The sequence below is a fragment of the Jaculus jaculus genome, chromosome 4, assembly GCF_020740685.1.
Source record: "Jaculus jaculus isolate mJacJac1 chromosome 4, mJacJac1.mat.Y.cur, whole genome shotgun sequence".
NCBI classification, from domain to species: domain Eukaryota; kingdom Metazoa; phylum Chordata; class Mammalia; order Rodentia; family Dipodidae; genus Jaculus; species Jaculus jaculus.
In genome coordinates this window covers 56,311,262-56,331,349 of record NC_059105.1, presented here as the reverse complement: position 1 = coordinate 56,331,349, position 20,088 = coordinate 56,311,262, and the positions used below count along the sequence as shown (strand labels likewise).

General features: G+C 42.8%; 1 protein-coding gene across 1 annotated transcript in view; it reads right to left on the bottom strand.

The window, feature by feature from the left end:
• The window catches only part of Frzb (frizzled related protein), a 38,299-nt gene extending 20,177 nt beyond the window's left edge, over positions 1 to 18,122 (bottom strand). The window contains exons 1-2 of the mRNA XM_004660278.2: positions 17,203 to 18,122; positions 9,528 to 9,575 (exon numbers count right to left, since the gene is read on the bottom strand). Of these exons, the coding sequence (XP_004660335.1) occupies positions 9,528 to 9,575; positions 17,203 to 17,689 (535 nt within the window). The 5' untranslated portion in view covers positions 17,690 to 18,122. The remainder of the gene's footprint in view (positions 1 to 9,527; positions 9,576 to 17,202) is intronic.
• Positions 18,123 to 20,088: the final 1,966 nt, after the last annotated feature.

The window sequence follows — 20,088 nt, the reverse complement described above, 5'->3', positions numbered from 1 at the left end:
CAGTGGCTGGAGGCCCTGACATGTCCACTCTTTCTATCTGCATCTCCCCCAACCCCCTCTGTCTCTCCCTCTCAAATAAATAAATAAAATATTTTTTTAAGATTTCTGAAAAAAAAAACAGGTTTCTGGATCTAGGAGTTATTCAAAATATCTGAAATATATTTTAAAAACAGAGTCAATGCAGGACTGGAAAGATAGCTTAGCAGTTACAGTACTTGCCTGTGAAGCCTAAGGACCAATGTTTGACTCCCCAAATTTTACATAAACCAGACACACAAGGTGACACATGCACAAGGTAGCACACACATCTGGAGTTTAAGTGGCTGGAGGCCCTGGCACACCAATTCATTCTCTCTCATTAAAAGCAAGGCCCAGGGCTGGAGAGATGTCTTAGCCATTAAGGCATTTGCCTGCAAAGCCAAAGGACCTCAGTTCAATTCCCCAGGGCCCACATAAGCCAGATGCACAAGGTGGCACATGTATTTGGAGTTTTGTTTGCAGTGGCAGAAGGTCCTGGTGTGCCCATTCTCTTTCTCTCTCTTTCTCTCTCTCTCTCTCTCTCTCTCTCTCTCTCTCTCTCTCTCTCTCTCTCTCTCTCTCTCTCTCTCTCTCTCTCTCTCTCTCTCTCTCTCTCTGTGTATCTCTTTCTTTGTCCCCCTGTGTCCTTCTTGCTCTCAAATAAATAAATAATAATAAAAATATTTAAAAAACAAGGCCAGTCTGTTGGATTTCTCTCAAAAAATAAAAGGAATCAATGCAACTCTGACAATTTTGTCTTATTCCACCTTAAGTGTTTGTGATGTACTTTATAGTGAAAGAGACTAAAAATACGGTTCCCAGCTTTAGAATGTTATGTTCAAGCAATGCCAAGCACAGGCAGGAGGTGGAGGAAAAGGGAAGTATGGGCCTGTCTGCCCCTTTAGCTCTTCATGCTGTGCACAGCATGTCTGGTACAAGTAAGTAAGCATCCATAATATTTTTGACAAATAGTGGGAGAATGGGCTTCAACCATAACACTGCGGTGCTGGGGACCTAGGAAGGTGATGGTCCCACATACTAAATCACAAGTTTCAAGGAGGAGATTTCTAATTAAAATATTATTTCAGGGCTGGAGAGATGGCTTAGCAATTAAGCGCTCGCCTATGAAGCCTATGGACCCCGGTTGGAGGCTCGGTTCCCCAGGTCCCACGTTAGCCAGATGCACAAGGGGGTGCACGCGTCTGGAGTTCGTTTGCAGAGGCTGGAAGCCCTGGTGCACCCATTCTCTCTCTCCCTCTATCTGTCTTTCTCTCTGTGTCTGTTGCTCTCAAATAAATAAATAAAAAATGAACAAAAAAATTTAAAAAAATATTATTTCAGTTATTAACTATATTAGCTTTGAAATATGAGTGGAAGAGCTAGGTGGAAGTGTTCACTGAAGGGAAATGTGGTATTTGACCTAGTAGATAAGGAGAATTCCAGTTACTGAGTGATAAACCTTTGCATATGGATGAATTCCAAAGGCAAGAAATCTTCATGAAGGAAAGGAAAAGAGGAAAAGTGCAGGAGCCTAGGGAAGTATACTTATACACCCCTGGGAGACAAGAAGAATTGGACCAACTTGTGTAGTAGTTCATGAAGAAGAATACTTTAAAAAGAGAATTGGTCAGATGTATCAAATGTTGCAATACAATGAGGGGAGAACACTATACTTAGAAGCCAGAGTGCCATTATAAAAACACTATGTATTAATCCTAACTTTTTCCAATAAAGCTTAAAAAAAAGTCACCCCCTGTCAATTCAGCCTCTATTGTCAATAAACACTTGCAGAAAGGAACTCAGAAGTCAATGCAAACTGATTTTCAGGTTGGGAAACAGAACCAGAGAATAATTTGGTCATGTATATCTTCTATGACATCAGAATTTATGGACAGTATCTCCTCTCTGAAACAGCTGTGTAATTGTAAATGCTAGTAGGTTGGCACAAAACTGAGAGATTTGTTTTTGGAGTTATTTTAATTTTAAAAGGCATGCCTTTTCATTGAAAAATTTGAATACCACCCTCAGTTTTCTGTGTTAATTTGACAAACTGACTCAGTGGACGGGAACCAAATTTTTTTTCCATATTTCATGTCATGCAAATAGAAATCATCTATTCCTTTTATAACAGATTTACAACAATAAAGCATAAATTGGAAGCTGTTCAGAGTTATTATCTCCAGAAAGAAAAAGAACAAGAAAATTGTTAAGCTTTGAGGCAAAGAATAAACTAATTGGAGTGAAAGAATTTCTTTTCCAAATTCCACAAACAGCTCGACACTTAGGAAAGAGGTCATTATGTGGGTTATAATGTTTCATGTCTTCCTCATTTCCTGTTTTATCATGATGCACCTCAGCTGTGTTTCTCCAAAGTATAAAGTTTTGAGCATGAACAAATTATATTTTTGTTGTGGAACAGGTGAATATGTCAGAGATTTTCCACAATAAGAATGAACTCTGATTTTCCCTGTTTGCTTTCCACAACCTCATTATCCCAGTGAACAGGAAACTATTTCTTATAAAGGCACAGTAAACACCGACCCCAGCAACACTGCACCCACTCTTGATAACTTGACATGTTGATCTATTTCTATATATTGCTTAGAGTCGTTGATGCCATCTCTCACTCACTAAAATTCTTTTTATTCTAACCATAACTTCTGACCAAACTGATAATTCCCACACACAGTGGGCCAGAAATTTTGATTCATCAATTGCATTACTAAAAAAATGAACTTTCTACTTTGTTTTAAGCAAATACTACAGAAGGAACAAGCTTTACAGTAGCACTCTGCTAGAGATCCACGATTTCTGACTACTTTTGTGAGACTGAAAAACATTTTAATTGTTTAAAATATTATTTGTTTGTTTGTTTAAAGCAGAGAGCAACAGAGATTTGTGGGTTGTTAGGCTTTGCAGGCAACTGCCTTAACCATTGAGCAATCTCTCTAGCCTCCTCCATTAATGTTTTTTAATATATTTTATTTATTTATTTATTTGAGAGAAAGAGGGAGATAAAGAGGGAGAGTGTGCCGGGCGTGGTGCCGCACGCCTTTAATCCCAGCACTCGGGAGGCAGAGGTAGGAGGATCGCCGTGAATTCAAGGCCACCCTGAGACTCCATAGTGAATTCCAGGTCAGCCTGGGCTAGAGTGAGACCCTACCTTGAAAAAGAAAAAAAAAATAAAAATAAAAAAATTTAAAAAAAGAGGGAGAGTGAATGGGCCCACCACGGCCTCCAGCCCCTGCAAAGGAACTCCAGATGCATGTGCCCCTTGTACATCTTGCTTATGTGGATCCTGGAGAATCAAACCAGGATCCTTTGGCTTTGCAGGCAAACACCTTAACAGCTAAGCCATTTCTCCAGCCCTCCATTTATGGATTTTAAATATTTTGTTTATTTATTTTTTGAGAGAAAGAGAGAGGCAGGTAGAATGAGCATGCCAGGGCCTCTATCCACTGGAAATGAACTACAGGCACATGTGCCATCTTGTGCATTTGGCTTTACATGTGTACTAGGGAATCGATCCTAGGTCCTTTGGCTTTGCTGGCAAGCACCTTAACCATTAAGTCCTCAGATAGCACCTGCCTCTACTTCAAAAAGGCTGAATGGACTCATGAAGTTTCCATGATTGTGGGGAGATGGAATGCTACAGCTTCAGAATCAAATTATCCTGGACTGTCTTTAGCTTCCTTAATAGCCATTTATGGCTCACCTCTGTGTTCAACCAAATATCCTTATGACATCAGGAGATCAGGTGAAGCCTTTTGGGGATGTACTAGCAGCTTCCACCAACCCAAAGGCTAAGAATGTCATCAGATAGCATCTGAAGCCTGTAGCAGAGATTTCCCCACGTTGCTGTAGCCTGCCTACCTGATGTTTCCACCAGTGTATTTTAAAAATGCCTTGCCAGGGAGGTCTCTGTTGCCTCCAAAATATTATAGGCTATTGCCAAGACCCTTGATTTCCCATGAGAAACAGGTGGTAAGACCCTATTGCTGAAGACTTCACATGCCTGGGCAGCAAGGTCACTGAGAAATCAAGCTGGGGCTGAGCTGAAAACCTCCTTCCTACAGACAAGCCGACTGAAAGTTGGAAACAGCTGCACTGCAAGCAGCCCTACAGGAGACAGAAGTCATCAGCAGTGAAAACAGTGGACACTGGAAGACTCAAGTTTGGCCAGACAGGCCAAATGACTGAACAGGTGCAATAGTGCCATGTCTGCTCTAGGGGAAACCAACTGCTCTCTAATTGGACTGGAGGCCCACTCTATAGGAGGGAATACATGCCTGGTACTGAAAATCTAATCAAAAGCCTATGGCAGGGGAGGTCATGAGCCTTAGGGGTATAAAGCCTGCTTTTGTCTGGTTAAATGCATATATTATGCTCACCAAACTGCCCAATAAGCACTACGCTTAATGTTCATATCCATATCCATATATTAATGTTACTCTCACTTTTAGTTAGAGAAGCTTTCTTTTCAGATGGCAGTGACCACTGGGATGACATAAAAGGCAATATAGTGCTGAGAAGTCCAGCATGAAAACATCTCTATCACACCCTCCAAGGCTCAGGATTCATTGCAGAAGAGGTAGCAGAAAGAATGTAAGAGCCAAGGGAAGGGTATGACTCCTTACAGTGCAACTGTCCAGACAGAAATTGGCCTCAATACCCACGACTTCACAAGCTCCTCATAATAGGAGAAAAAGATGATGACATTAAAATTAAAGAGAGACTAACGGAAAGAGAGAGGGAATATGAAGGGAGAGTGGAGTTGTGAAGGGAAAAGCGGGGGAGGGGAGGGAATTATCATGGTTTATTGTCTATAAGTATAGCGTTGTCAATAAGATTATACATTAAAAATGAATAAATAAACTAAAAAAAGGTGCCTTGGGAGCTGGAGAGGTGGGATAATATGATTGCCTGCAAAGCCTAACCATCCAGGCTCAGTTCCTTAGTACTCTCATAAAACCAGATGCACATAGTGGCTCATGCAACTGGAGTTCACTTGCAGTAACTAGAGGCCCTGGTGCATCCATTCTCTCCCCTCCTCCCTCTCTCTTTCCTTGCAAATAAATTTAAAAAAAATTAAGTGCCTTGGATTGTAACTTTCTTTCCTTCTATAACTATAAAAACTTCATGAAATATTTATCACATTGGAACATGGCATTGGGTCTAACCTAAATCTGTGTTCCTGGGCCATCGTCAATCATATTTTGCTTCAGGATAAACTCTTACACCCTTTGAGGTAAGTGCTGTGTGTCTCGCATTGATAGGGCTATCTCTGGTGGGCATTACTTCAGGTCAAGTACTTGTCATCTGATAAAAGTCAATAGAAGTAGACAGTAGAAATTGTCCTATTCTAACAAAACTGGTATTTCAAACTTCTTTACAACATAATAAAAGAAATGTTCAACTTCCACTTACAGGATACCTTCAAAATAGAACATATTGAAAAAAAATCAATAAAAATAACGAAGAGTGTTCCAGAGCTGGCACAAGGGCAAACCTTTTAGCTGTTAGATGAGTTGGCATTTTGGTCAAGGAAGCCATGGCAGCAGGGGTGAGTCCAACACCAGGGAATTAGGGAGTCCAGTTGCCCATCCCCAACATTTTTGCTTATTTTCAGGGCAATGAACATTAAGAATACAAATGAGAAAAGAAGAACAGCAGCAGAAAGACTGGGGAAGAAAGCCAGGTCCCCCAAACTGATAGTTACTTCATCAGTTTTTCTTTCTATGATACCCACCAGTCTACTTGCCACACAGCCTGTAGCCTGTAAGTGAACATTGCTGAACATTACAGAAGAAACCTTGTAGCTCTGGCTCAAGTGGGGGAAGTTTCTTTGACGTTGTTCTCTTTTGTAATAAACCTTTGAACCATCCTAGGATAATGACAACAGTGTAAGCTGCATCAAGGGAAACAAACTCTGATGGAGGAGACAGTCCTCCCCATTGGCAGATCTATGGCATCAGGAGAATGGGTGATCCCCATTGTATTTTTCTACACCTGCCCCACTTACTGGTCTCTGATGTAGGAGCAAACACCACAAATAAGCTGCAAGGTGGGATAAACAAAGCCAAAATGGGGCACTCCAAGGGAAATGAAAAGTATTGGGGAAATCACAAAGAAGGAAGAGCTTGAGAATTGATCTTGTATCATTGTTTGCAATCCGCTGGATTCACCCCTCCCTATTGGTACATACTATAGAATTTGGAAAATTAACTATGAGATAAATCATCATCCCAATTGTCAGAAAATGGATCTAAAAGGCAATGTAAAGACTTTGGAAGTGAAACTGGCATTGAAATCACCATCCACAGGAGACAAGAAAATAAGTGTCTAACTTGACATGGCTAACTTCTTTTATTTATTTATTTATTTATTTATTTATTTATTTATTTGAGAGCGATAGACAGAGAGAGAAAGAGGCAGATAGATAAAGAATGGGCACGCCAGGGCCTCTAGCCACTACAAAGGACCTCCAGACACGTGTGCCCCTTGTGCATCTGGCCAATGTGGGTCCTGGGGAATTGAGCCTCGAACTGGGGTCCTTAGGCTTGACAGGCAAGCGTTTAACCACTAATCCATCTCTCTAGCTCCAAGGCTAACTTGTATTCCCCAGACCCACATAAGCCAGATGCACAAGGTGGTGTATGCATCTGGAATTCATTTGCAGCAGATGGAGGCCTTGGCACGCCCATTCTCTCTCTCTTCTCTCCTATCTCTCTCCATTTCACTCTTTCAAATAAGTAAATAAAAATAAATTTAAAAACTACAGAACCAGGCTAGAGGAATGGCTTATCAGTTAAGGTGTTTGCTTGCAAAGCCAAAGGAGCCAGGTTCAATTCCCCAGGACCCACGTTAGATAATAATTCTATCTAAAACTGGCAAAGGAATAGAATGTAGATAGCTCAATCAACAAAGTTCAGACCCAAGCTCAATACCCAAAATCTATGTGAAAATTATGGGCATGGTGGTATGTTTGTAATCCCCATGCTGGGACTTGAGACAGGAGGATCCCTGGGGCAGGCTGGCCAGCCAGTCTAGCGTACTTGGTGAGCTCCAGACAAATGAGAGGCCCTGTCTTTAAAAAAAAAAAAAAAAAAAAGGTGGATGGCATGTCTGAGGAAGGACATATGTGAGATTGTCCTCTGACTCCCACATGCATGCAAGATATGTATGCATGCACACCCACACACACCAGCACCCTTGCAATTATACATAAAAACATTGAATAGATACTTAGACCAAAAGGACATGTGTGGTTGACAAGCCCATGAAAAGATATTCATATCACTGACAATTTGGAAAGTTTTCAGATTAGAAGTCAAAACTATGATGAGCTAGCACTACATGCCTAACAAAAACTAAGTGAAACTTATCACCTGAGCCTGGTATGGTGGTGAACACTTATAATCTGAACTCTTGTGAGACGGAGGCTGTGAGATTTCAAGAGCAGCCTGGGCTATATATTGAGTCCAGACCAGCCACAGCCAAATAGTAAGAACCTGTCTCCAAAAACAAGACAAATATATAATACATCACAACAAAACAAAAGGGCTGGAGAGATGGCTTAGTAGTTAAGATGCTTGCCTACAAAGCCTAAGGACCCAGGTTTGATTCTCCAGTAGTCATGTAAGCCAGATGCACAAGGTGGCACATGTATCTGGAGTTTGTTTGCATTGGCTAGACACCCTGGTGCACCCATTCTTTCTTTCTTTCTCTCCCTCTCTCCCTCTCCCCCCCCCCTCTCTCTCTCTCTCATTCTTTCTCTGCCCCCCTCAAATAAATGAAAACAGTCTGATAATATCTAGTGTCCATGAGGGCCTCTATACATTGCTAGTGCAAAAGTAAACAGTCACTTCGGTTTTCCTTTGTTTGTTGTTTGGTTGGTTGGTTTTTTGTTTTGGGTTCTTATGAAGCATAGACTGGCCACAAGTCACTAGGTAGAAGAGGATGACCTTGAATTTCCAACCTTCCTGTGTCCACATCTTAAATGCTAGGATTACAGATGTGAGAAACCACGTTTGATTATATGTGGTGCTGGGGATTGAATGCAGGGCCTCATGCATGCTAGGCAAGGATTCTACCAACTGAACTACATCTCAGCCCTCAACAGCCATTTTGGAAACAGTTTTGCAGTTTTTATAAGAAGTTCAATAGATACCATATGAGCCAGGAATACCATCCTTAGATATTTACCATTGAAAAATGAAGTCTTATATTCACACACAGAAGAAAACTAACAAATAATAACAGCAGCTCTCTTAGTGATTGCCAAAAATTGGGACAACCTAGATATCCTTAAAATAGTGACAATATAAATAACTCGTAATATACCCAAGTAGTAAGACATCCTTCAACAGATGGCATAGATTATTGGTACATGCAACAACTTAGATGACTTTCAAAGACATTATTCTAAGTAAAAATGCCCAACTTCAAAACACTATATTCTATGACTAAAGCTATAGCCCTAGCAACATTGCATACTCCCACATTTCTTCTACCTGACAATCCCCAACAGACATCATAGTGACAAAAACCAGGTGAAACTTGTAATTACAAAGCATAAAAGCAGAAAAAGGTTGCTTTGGGGAGAGGGGTGATGGAGTCCTTCTATATCTGGCTGTAGTTACATGGAACAACACATTTGTTAACATTCTTGTAGAGAAAACTATAAAACTAAAAGGTCAATTTTAATGTATGCTAATATTAAAAATAAAATTAATATAAATGAAATACTTTTAAGTTTTTTTATTTCTTTAATTTATTTATTTGATAGAGAAAGAAAGAGAATGGGTGTGCCAGGGCCCCCAGCCACTGCAAACAACCTCCAAACACATGCACCACCATGTGCATCTGGCTGACGTGGGTCCTGGGAAATAGAACCTGGGTATTTTGGCTTTGCAGCCAAGTACCTTAACCACTAAGTCATCTCTCCAGCCCCAGAAAATAATTTTTAAGTTTACTTTTAAAACATTAGGACACAAACTTCTACAAATTAAGACTTGAATATCAAGATCACATCAGGGGCTTAGAAAATGGCTCAGTAGTTAAGAGTGGCTTGTTGCACAAGTATGAGGCCCTGAGCAGGCCTGAGACTGACTGAGTTCAATTCCCCAGTACCCACATAAACTACTGGGCACAGCCAAGCACGTCTACACCTCCAGTCCTGCGGGAGGTGGAGACCAGTGAATATATGGGGCTTGCTGACTGAGAAAATGGCAAAAGCAGCAGCTTTGGGTTGAGTGAGGCTCTGCTCAAGGTAACAGGTGGGTGAGGGAAAGAAGACATCCAAGGTTTTCTGGCCTCCATATGCATGTGCACAAGGCACATGCGTCTTCACCCTTCAAACTCTACACACATATCCTATTATGTACCACACCATGTATGCATGCACACACATGCACAAATATGCTAAAATATATCATTTTAACTGTAAAGATCACATCAAAGATTAAGTTGACCACAAATGAAAACAAGGAATGTAGCGATATACTCACCACTGCTTGCCCCTCTACAGTTCCCATTGCTGGAATCCATAGGAAAATCTAAAAGGTAATAGAATAAAGAAAGAATCATATCACAATTATTATTTCAAGCATTCCTAGATAAAATCTAATTCATTGACAACTTTGGTCTCCCAGAAGTAGATCCTCTCTAGTTTTGGGAGACAGGCATTGTTACTGGCACCTAAGTGAGGATGAGATATACTCTTTGATGTTACTGAAAAGTGCTGTTCTAAAAATCCTCATCACCTGGACATAAAAGTTCAGGATTCAACAGATAACCTGTGCTGTGGAAATGCTGAGCATTCTATAAAAATAAAGCGCATGCAAACACCAGTGCTGACCATAATATTTGCGACTTTATAACATAAAGAACCAAGCACTCCCCCTCAATAAATGGTTAGACCACACTACCCTGGCACATAGTTAAACCATTTTTGTCTGTGTTAAACACACAGAGAACACTCTTGGGCCTTTTGTTAACTGCAGACTGAGTAGTTCCACAGAAAGGAAGCCGACTGCTTAGAGAGTGCTAATGCCAGTACAATTAACAGATGTGGCTGTAATTAAGAACTGCCACCGATTCCCTTCCTGATGCTGAAATTCCAAAACATGGTATTGATACAGGTCCTCTGTATTCTAATTAAAACAGCATCCTCTAATGAGTCACACCAGGTGCACCACAGAATGCCACACTGAGAGACACTGCGCCTAGCTGGGGATTCCTACTGACTCTCCAACTCATGCATTGATACAAGAGTTTTATACTTGTATTAACGCTTGATGTTAACTGAGCTCAGTGCCTCTATGGATCCTAACCAAAAAAAAGCAGCCTTCTTCCTCTGTCCTTTTTCTTCATATGTCACAAATAAAAAAGGAGAGATTAGGCTGGAGAGATGACTTAGCGGTTAAGCACTTGCCTATGAAGCCTAAGGACCCCGGTTCAAGGCTCTATTCCCCAGGACCCACGTTAGCCAGATGCACGAGGGGGCACACGCATCTTGAGTCCATTTGCAGTGGCTTGAAGCCCTGGCACACCCATTCTCTCTGCCTCTTCCTCTCTCTGTCTGTCACTCTCAAATAAATAAAGAAAAAACATTTTAAGGAAGGAAAAGGAGAGATTAGCAGTGCTCGAGGTTGAACCCAGAGCCTTTCATATGCTAAGAACATGCTCTCTCATTGAGCTAAACAGCTGGCTCCTGGCTGATATTGAAAGAAAGATAACAATCTCTAAATAAAGACATGAGTAACAAATACTAGTTCTAAAACACTTGACTCAATGTGGACATAGCACTAACTTAATGACTTTTATCCTATTTAAACTTCATCCGCGATAAATGTAGCCAACTTTTAGAGCAATGTGCTGTTATTTTTTTCTATTCTTGAATAATAATAAGATAAAATGCATATGGTTTATATAAAAATCATCTCCCTATAGATGAATAAATCATACTGGTCCACATTGGAGATTTGTAGTGTTCAACGTTTATATAAAAATGAAAAATAAAACTCTTGGAAAAAGACAACTCCTTTGAAACAGTTGAGCCAAGGACAGTGTTTCCTTATTTAATATTCATATGCTCAGAGATGTATTTCTATCCTTTACAAAATGCTTAGAGCTCAACTGCTAGAATTGTACACAAGAAAGTTGGAGTTTTCTAATCATAAATTATCCCACAAAAATACTTTCAGGTAAAAAATTGTTCTATCAAAATTTTCCTGAATTAAAATTGTACAGGTGTGGAATTAGTAGCTTTTATGTCTCAGGATTTTTAGTGAAAGTCACAGAAATTTCTAGAACAGCCCTAAAGGAGTTGAGGAAAGTGAGAAGAGTTTCCAAATAACAGTATTGCAAGGGTACTGGATTGAAAACTGACTGTGCTCTTCATATGACCTGAGAACCTTCCAGAGTGGCTGGAGTAGGGAGCTGAGCAATCAGAGCAAGACAAAGCTAGAGCAGAAGGAAGATGAGTTCAAGAAAGCCAGAGGCACAGAGGCAGACCCAAAAGATTTTAAGCCATGGCTGTGCATTACAGAAAAATCAACCTGTTATAATACAGAAGAGGAATGCTGGACAGAAAGGAACTAATTATCAACCTACTGCCATAATTCAGGTGGGAAAATGGTGAGGTCCAAACAGAAGCTGGTATGAGAGAATGAGGGAAGAGTCACCACATTTGACACTTACTGAATACAGGGGATGAAGAAAGGGATAGCATCAAGGATGCCTCCCAAGCCTAGTCACGGCGGGGGGGTGGGTGTGTAGTGTTGCTCTCACAATTTATAAAATTCTAGAAAAGAAAGAGTGTATAAGAGTGGGAAAAGGGTGCACTCACATCTTAAGAGTGAGGGACTCAACTTAGATGGGAAAAGCTGGAATGCAAGTCCTCTTCCATCTCAACCAAGCAGTCATTTCTTATCTCCTGGAACCCATTGTCCCGGCCCCTCTTATGCTCTTAAATCACGTATCAGTATAGCGAAAATACTTTTTCTGCAATCTGATGGGCAAAAGACAGAGATTATCTACAAAATTAGGATCATGCTTCTTATCAAGAGAGGAAGGGCAGCTGGGCGTGGTGGTGCAAGCCTTTAGTCCCAGTACTTGGGAGGTAGATGTAGGAGGATCACTGTGAGTTCCAGGCCACCCTGAGACTACATAGTAAATTCCAGGTCAGCCTGGACTAGGGTAAGACCTACCTCGAAAAAAATAAAAGAGGAAGGGGGGCTGGGGAAATGGCTCAATGGTTAAAGTTTCTTGCTTGCAAACCTGTCAGCCTGGTTCAATTCCCATCACCTATGTAAAGTCAGCCACCAAAAGTGGCACAAGCACCTGACATTTGTTTTCAGTGAAAGCAACCCTGGTGTACCCCCTACAAACACTCCTGTAAATGCATATCCTTGCAAAAAAATTAAAGAATATACAACAGACTGATTTCAATCCTCCTGTTTTTATCAGCTACATTAACTCAACAAGTGACTAAAATTCTCTGCACACCCTAGCGTGCTTCTGTGCACAGTGGGAGTAACTGAGCTTACCACACAGTTATTAGAGAATTCATATGCATAACTAACTCACTTAGGACAATACCTAGGTCACATTGCACATTGTTGACTTGTAATTCAGTCACTGCTAATGATCCTTGTCCTGAGACAGCAGGTCCTCTCCCCAATGATATTAAGCATTTATATTGTGCTTTCCCATTGACCAATCACTCCCCATGAACATTTCACTTGTTCTTCACAATCTCCAACCAATGTCAATGTCAAGTGATCCACTGAAAATACAAAATTAATGGCAAAAAAAACCTATAATTCCAACTAAGAGCAAATGACTCTGATACCATAGTTTTCCCTAAATTCATAAAGTATAACCAGGGCTTTATTGTTCAAAATTATATGTCTACATAGTGACTCTCGGTTTCTTTGTAGACTCCTAGCAGAAAGAGAAAGTTCAAAGATAACATCGTCCACTTTGTTCATTGAACAATTATTTCCAAGTTAAGTGAGGAGACAAAAAATGAATGATTAAAATGAGATTTGGGAACTACCTAAGATTTCACTAGCACTGAGAATAAGGTTACATCTTAATAAAATTAATACCATAAAACTGAGATGCACTCCCACACCCACGCACAATCCCTTTCAGTATTGTACGTAATAAAGGAGCCTTAGAGTCAAGCATTCTCTCCAGTTCTAATCAAAAATTTCCATTTCTCCTTTCCATTCCATATTCCTGTTCACATCCTTCCTGCTTGGTATTTGGCCCCTCAAATATTTGTAGACCAGGGCTAAAGAAAAGACTGCCTGTTCCTGCAAGAGTGGAGAAATGATTAAACGGCAGTTTCTGCATGTGGAAGCTGTGGGGCTCTGCCAGGCAGAACGTGTTGAGCAAGAGCTGGGGGACATTAGCACGACCTGGAAGCCAGCAATAACTGAGGGCAATTATAAAGCCCTTGGCATGGCAAATATAGACGTTCTAGAAATAGCTGTGAAATGTCCCATCATAATTTGGACTTATATACTTGGTTTCTGAGATCAACTCCTTCTAATGAACAGTCTAATGAGTTAGACAGTCGTTTTTTGGGTTATACCCAAAGGGATTTTCTCTTGAACCCGAGTACCAGGTCATGTGTATGAAATGAAATATTAATTTTTCTATGCTCACAAGAAATAAGACCCACCTCTCTAAGTGGATGCCAGTGTAAATCCCGTTCCCCAGGGATGAACTAATTGATAAAAAGTTCAGAGCTATGTCTGCATTTACCAAATAAAATAAAATAAAATAAAATCAGTTCAAAAGGAAAAGTCAATCAAATTTGATATAATCACAATAATAACAGTAAAGTAGCAGTAACAACTTGTTCAGGGCTGTGTCAGGTGTGAGCCTCAATACTTTGCATGCTGTCTAATCTTCACCATGCCCTTGGGATGTAACTTTGTCCCCAGTGCATAGGTAAGAATCAGGGGTTACATAATTTCCCTATAGCAACAGTTGGTATTATTGGGCAGAGTCCAGATTCAGCAACTAGTCTGCCTCATTCTAAACCTAGAACTGACTCACTCTGAAGTCTTAAAGATTTGACTGAATGTCTCAATGAACCAGCCAAATGGCTAATCTGAACTGACTTCTCAGATAAAGTGTATAAAGCAATACTATGCCATAGAAAATATGAAATATATATTAAAGTAATACAAATTTACCAGTAATGGTTAACTTGTGATGTGGTTTTTTTTTAAATAAAAGTACATTTTACTCTTAGTGTTTTGGAGACAATGTTATTTGAAGCCTTTCAGTAATACATGGCTTTGTAAAATTTCCTAAGTTACTTGTGGAGTCACATTATATCAAGAAGAAACAGATAAATGAAAGGCAGAATTAGAAAATCCTTCTAGGGGCTGGAGAGATGGCTTAGTGGTTAAGGCACTTGCCTGCAAAACCAAAGGACGCAGGTTCAATTCCTCAGTACCCACATAAGTCAGATGCACAAGGTGGCACATGTTTCTGGAGGGTTTTTTTTTTTTTTCCAGTAGTTAGAAACCCTGGTGCACCCAATTCTCCCTCCCTCGCTTTCTTTTTCTGTCAAATAAATAAAAGTGTTTTGTTTTTTTTTTAAAGAAAAGAAAGAAAGAAAATTCTCCTGGTGACAGGAATGTGAGAGTTGTGCCATTTATTCAAGAAGATCTCATGTGTGTTTCTGGCTAGATAGAATCTAGTCATAAGACAAAGGATTCTTTTTATACCTGAAAGAAAAAATAGTCTGTTTTGTGAACTATCATACCCCACTAGACTAACGAGTATATTAAATCATAAATAAAACTGGCCATATATGGCAGTTGTTAAGTAATTCCAGGAGTCTGACAGTTTCACCCAACATAGGGAATGTGTAATTTTCAACAAACTGGCCCTAGAAACCAGAAGACCCTCCAAGCCAGAATGGACCCCTCTGCTCCCCAGCCCCACTTCCTTTATATCCCTCTCCTTCCTCTATAGTCTCAGGTTCACAAGGAAGGGATGAGCACATCACTCCCACCTACTTTGACTTAATTTTTTCGAGCAAAGATGCTGTCAGCAAAACAAGTGCAGCATTTTAAAGCAGCTCTGAAACTGCGTACCCTGGCTGGACAAACTGCTTCCACGCATGTTCTGTTTGAGTACTTCAGTGAGACCATGGTTCTGTGTTTGATCTATTGTGATAGGTAATGTGGGGGGCACTTAATGGAGCTGCTTCCCATCCATATTGACCATGGCCTTGTGAGTGCCACAGGCCTTGCCAACCCTCACACCTTCCAGATCCATCTCTAGGCGTGAGTAGTTCTGTCCTTCAAGAGAAGGATGCATTTCAGAGGGAACCATGGCCACCTCACTCCTAGCACTTGGCCAGAGAAGAGTGCAAGTATTTAACTGGCTTTAAGCACTTGGCAAACCAAGACAGCAACAGCATTTAGTTCTCCCAGAGTTTGCAGAGCCTGTGACTTTAGTGAGGGCAAATTTGTCTTTGAGCCAAACAGAAAAAAAAATCTCTCTGATTATTTTATACAAATGGCTATAAGTTCTTGATTCACATCAAGGAACAGTGGTTATATTAATATAATAATAAATAAAAACAATAATAAACTAAGCAAGGTTACCATCACAAAGATCTCTGCTCAGCTTTGTTTTTCAGCCATTGTACTTATCCCTTCCCTATCTCTTTGCTAACGAAAGTCACTTTTTCTGAATCAGTTCTCTAATAACCAAGAACTAGTCATTCAAAATAAGCTGGTGGGATGGGGGCTGGAGAGATGGCTTAGCCTTTAAGGCGCTTGCCTGCAAAGCCAAAGGATCCCAGTTTGACTGTCCAGGACGCATGTAAGCCAGATGCACAAGGGAGCGCATACACCTGGAGTTCATTTGCAGTGGCTGGAGGCCCTGGCGAACCCATTCTCTCTCTTTCCCTCTCTCTCTCTCTCTCTCTCTCTCTCTCTCTCTCTCTTTGACTCTTTCTCTCAAATAAATAAATAACATTAAAAAAATAAGCTGAGGATGTGAGCCTAGGCTGAGAAAGTTGAGAGGCAGAAGAAGGAAAAGTTGATGGCCAGTAAATGAACAGACATGGGGCAACCACATCAACACATCTAAGGATAGTTGATGGAGAGAGATTACAAAATAATACCACCAGTTTGTTTGCTTGCTTGCTTTTTAAAGCTTTGTCTGTAAAATATTACTGGGATAAAATTTGAGATGTGGGTTAGTTGCTAGGGATAATATTGTGTTAAATTAAATAGACCATAGTGAACTAGATGTAGTTGGGCCCTTAAAAGCATGAATGCCATAATTAGAGGAAACACCAGTGAGAAAACAATTTGTGATTAAATGTAGAAATCCAGTAGTTTTATGTTGGGGAATGAGTGAGGTGGATGTGCGCAGGATGCCTGCCCCAAGCGCATGAAGTCAGCCGGAGAGACGGCTCAGTGGCAAGTCCCTTGTAGAGGATGGCTGGGATCAGAAGGGCGTCTGAGCACGTGAAAAGGGTCCCGGCCGGCGGCCGTGGGACTGAAGCAGACACAGAAGCTGACTAGGGGTGCGGAACTTCACAGCTGCTCCGTGTGGAATGAAGTTACAGCCCGTCCCACGGAAGGAGGGGGAAATTGGAGGTGACAGTAATTGCTCAAATTGGATTCGGAGCAAACACATACCACTAGCAGCTGTGGGTTGGAATAAGGTTACTGAATTTATCTTCGCACTTTTAAGGACAAGAAGAAAACGAGGGCTTCAGTTTTCCCATTTCTCCATGTAATTGTAAAGTAAGCAGGGGAAACGGTACCGCTTTGGAAACCTGATGGCAGAGACTGCAGGAGAAATGAGACAAGAAACCAGCTAAGGGCGCAGGAACAGAGTTTGTGTACAGCAAGTGGCTACGTGCACGTGTGAAGGGTGCAAAGTGAAGGGTCGGGGTTGGGTACAGGTCTGTGGGAGTGCAATGAACCGGGTGTTTCAGAAAGATCACCTATTGGAAGCTACTCTGGAAGGACGATGAAGTGAGATTTAATAACCGAAAAAAGAAAGGTGGTCAAGGGGGGAGTAACTAGTAAGAAGACTGGGTAGTCCCAAGAAGGAAAATCGATTTAGAGGTTAAAGGTGAATTACAAGGACTTCCAAGGGGGAGGGAGGGCAGGGGTCGAGACTCACCGGTTCCGTCCGCCGTGACGATGGCCTCGGGAGAGATGCACACGCCCCGGTCGTACACGGGCAGCTCGTCGCAGGCCAGGCTCTCGGGCCACGCGTGGCGGTACTTGATGAGGATGGGCTCGCAGCCCTGCCGGGCGCGCTCGCACACGGACTTGCAGGGCTTGATGGGCTCGTGCTGGAAGTCAATGGTGCAGATGGGTGCGTACATGGCGCAGAGGAAGAAGAGCAGATCGGGGCTGCAGTGGGTGCCCAGCAGGCCTTCGAATTGCTCGATGGCCAGGATGGCGTTGGCCTGGGTGCTGTGGTGCAGGTGGTTGGGCATCTTGGTCATGTTCCAGGGCAAAGACTTGCATAGGGGGATGCGGACCGGCTCACAGGCTGCCGCCCGGGCTCCGGGCACCTGGAGTAGGCAGAGCGCAGCCAGGGCGAGCAGCCCGGCCCGCAGCAGCCGCAGCGGCAGCAACCCCCTCGGGCGGCCGCAGACCATGATCCCGCAGACCCTGGGGCCGGGCGCAGCCGAGAGGCGGTGAACTGCTGCCCACTGGAGGTGGACGCGGTGGCCGGGAATTCTCCTCCCCGGCAACCTCACGGCTTCTCTGGATCCAGGTCCCCGGGCCGGGTCCACGCTCAGGCTGCTCTTCCACGGCGGCGTCTAAGCGCTCGGGCGAGGCGGCATCTATTTATTCTTCTGGCTCTGGCACGGGCTGCAGACTTGGCCCATCAATCAGCGGAGAGGAAGCGAGGGAGCAGGGAAAACAAAACGAGGATTCAGCTAAGGGACTCCGAGCTCGGGGCGGGGGCGTGGGGGGGGTCACAGAAAGGTGTTAGGAGCGGCCCTGGATTCTGCAGAGGCAAGGGGAGGGGGCGAGACGGGAGGGGAGCGGAGCCCCAGCAGGATGAAGGGGTCGCTTGGGCCCGAGCGGGGTCCGGGGCGGCGGGAGGAGCGTGCAGGAGGTCGCAGTCCCGCCCCCCCTGCCCAGCGCCGCCGCCCCGCCCCGCCCCGCGCGGCCGCCCGGAGGCGGTGGGTCCCCGCTGCGCGCCCAGCCGAGCGGAGCGCTCGCCCCAGAGCCCACCAAGGCCCGCGACCCCGGCTGCCCTGTCTGTCTGTCTGCCTGCCTGTCCTCCCTCCACCCCCAGCCGACTGGAGCGCGGCGAAAGTCAGACCCGAGGGAGGCCGGCTTCAGAAAGTCACTTTAAATGTCCTAGTCGTCGGCGTAAAGAAGGCGCCCCCTCCACCGTCACCAGAGATGGTGACCACGTGGGGGGGGGGGGAGATCTACATTTTGAATAACGGGGAGAGGGGATTGACTTTCCTAAAAATAACTAAATAAATAAATAAACAAACAAAAGTGTGTGCTCCACTCAAAATTGGCCACCAGAAGCAAGGAACGGTTGATGGTTTTTTGTTTTTGTTTTTCTCCTCTGCTCAGTAGAATTACAACTTTTGAGTTTTGGTTTTTAAGGCTTAAGAATGGACAGTGCCCTTTTTTTTCTGAGTTTTTTTTTTTATTGAAATAAAGTGGCATTTATTATCTAAGTCTTTTCGCCATTTTCGACCAGCAGTTGAAAAAGAGTGTTCAGACCATCTCCCCGACGCAGGTGGTGATAGTAACAAACTGGGAAAAGGAAACAAGAAAAAAATAGAGTCCAATGGGGAGGAGAGAGCTGGAAAGCGGAGCCCGCGGACCCGCGCCGGCTACCTCCGCGCAGCGCGCGCAGCGACCCGCGGGGGACGCGCGCTCGGCCCGGGGCTGGAGGGCTGCCGAGCGCCGGGAGGAAGGAAACAGAACCCACCCCGGGCAGGAAGTCACCTTCGCTCTGCCCCGCTGACCTGCCCCTGGGATGCAACCCAGCCTTTCCTGGCTGTCAGCAATGAGCAGAGAAAGTGAGGCCCCTGCGCTTCCCTTTCCGGGGTCCACTCCCAGCCCTGGCTTAACTAGCAGCCCTGGGGAAATGCGGGTGCTAACTTGGAGTTCATGGAATCTTTATCTCTACCATGATTGTAGTAGCAGCCTGTGACTTCAGTAAATGTTTCAGAAGGAAGTTGGTTCCCTCTAGTAAGAAAACAAACAGATGGCAGGCACGCAACGGTCAAGTTGATAAAGTTTGCCTGGCTTACTACTATTTAGTGTCATTCAAGAAGACAACCCAAAAATTAAATAAATGCATTTACTGAAAAATGACCAAACATGTAAAATTTAGAGGATAAGACGTTAGAAAATAGTTGCTAGTAGAATGTTGGTGCAGGCGCCCAGTCCACAAAGAAAATGGAGCAGGGATTTATGATAAATTAGAAGGAAGACCTGAAGGACAAACACAGCACGCCACTAAGCATGTTTTCCTACTGGACGCAGGCCTTTCTGAGCAAGAAAAGGTGCACTGTCTGAAATAAAGTCTGTTCTCTGGCTTTGTGGTCGACAATCTCTTTGTCTAACTGTACTTGTGCAACTTTTCTCTCATCCAAATTTGACTTTTTTGAAACTCAAGTTGCACTCCTTTGGAAGGCTTTTTGAATACCCTGTCAGATTCGGTGCATTTTTCTAGTTGTTTCCCTTGAACATTTTTATTTCTTTTTCAAATTATCTTTTAATGCCAATTTATTACTTCATTTTGTTTTTCTTTCTGCCTTCCTAAATGGCATGTATAAACTTGTGCGTAGGGTTTTTTCTTTTAAACTTTTCATTGACAACTTCCATACATATAGACAGCATGCCATGATCATGGTTCCCTCTCAATACTCTTCCTTTTGTCCCTCCCAAATGCCCTCTTCACTGAATCCCCAGAAAGAAGAAATTCTAGCTTCTATTTCTTTTGAAGTAGACATTGGGAATATGTCTGATGAAAATTGCAATGTGATGTAGTAAATATTGAAATGTAAATGTCTGA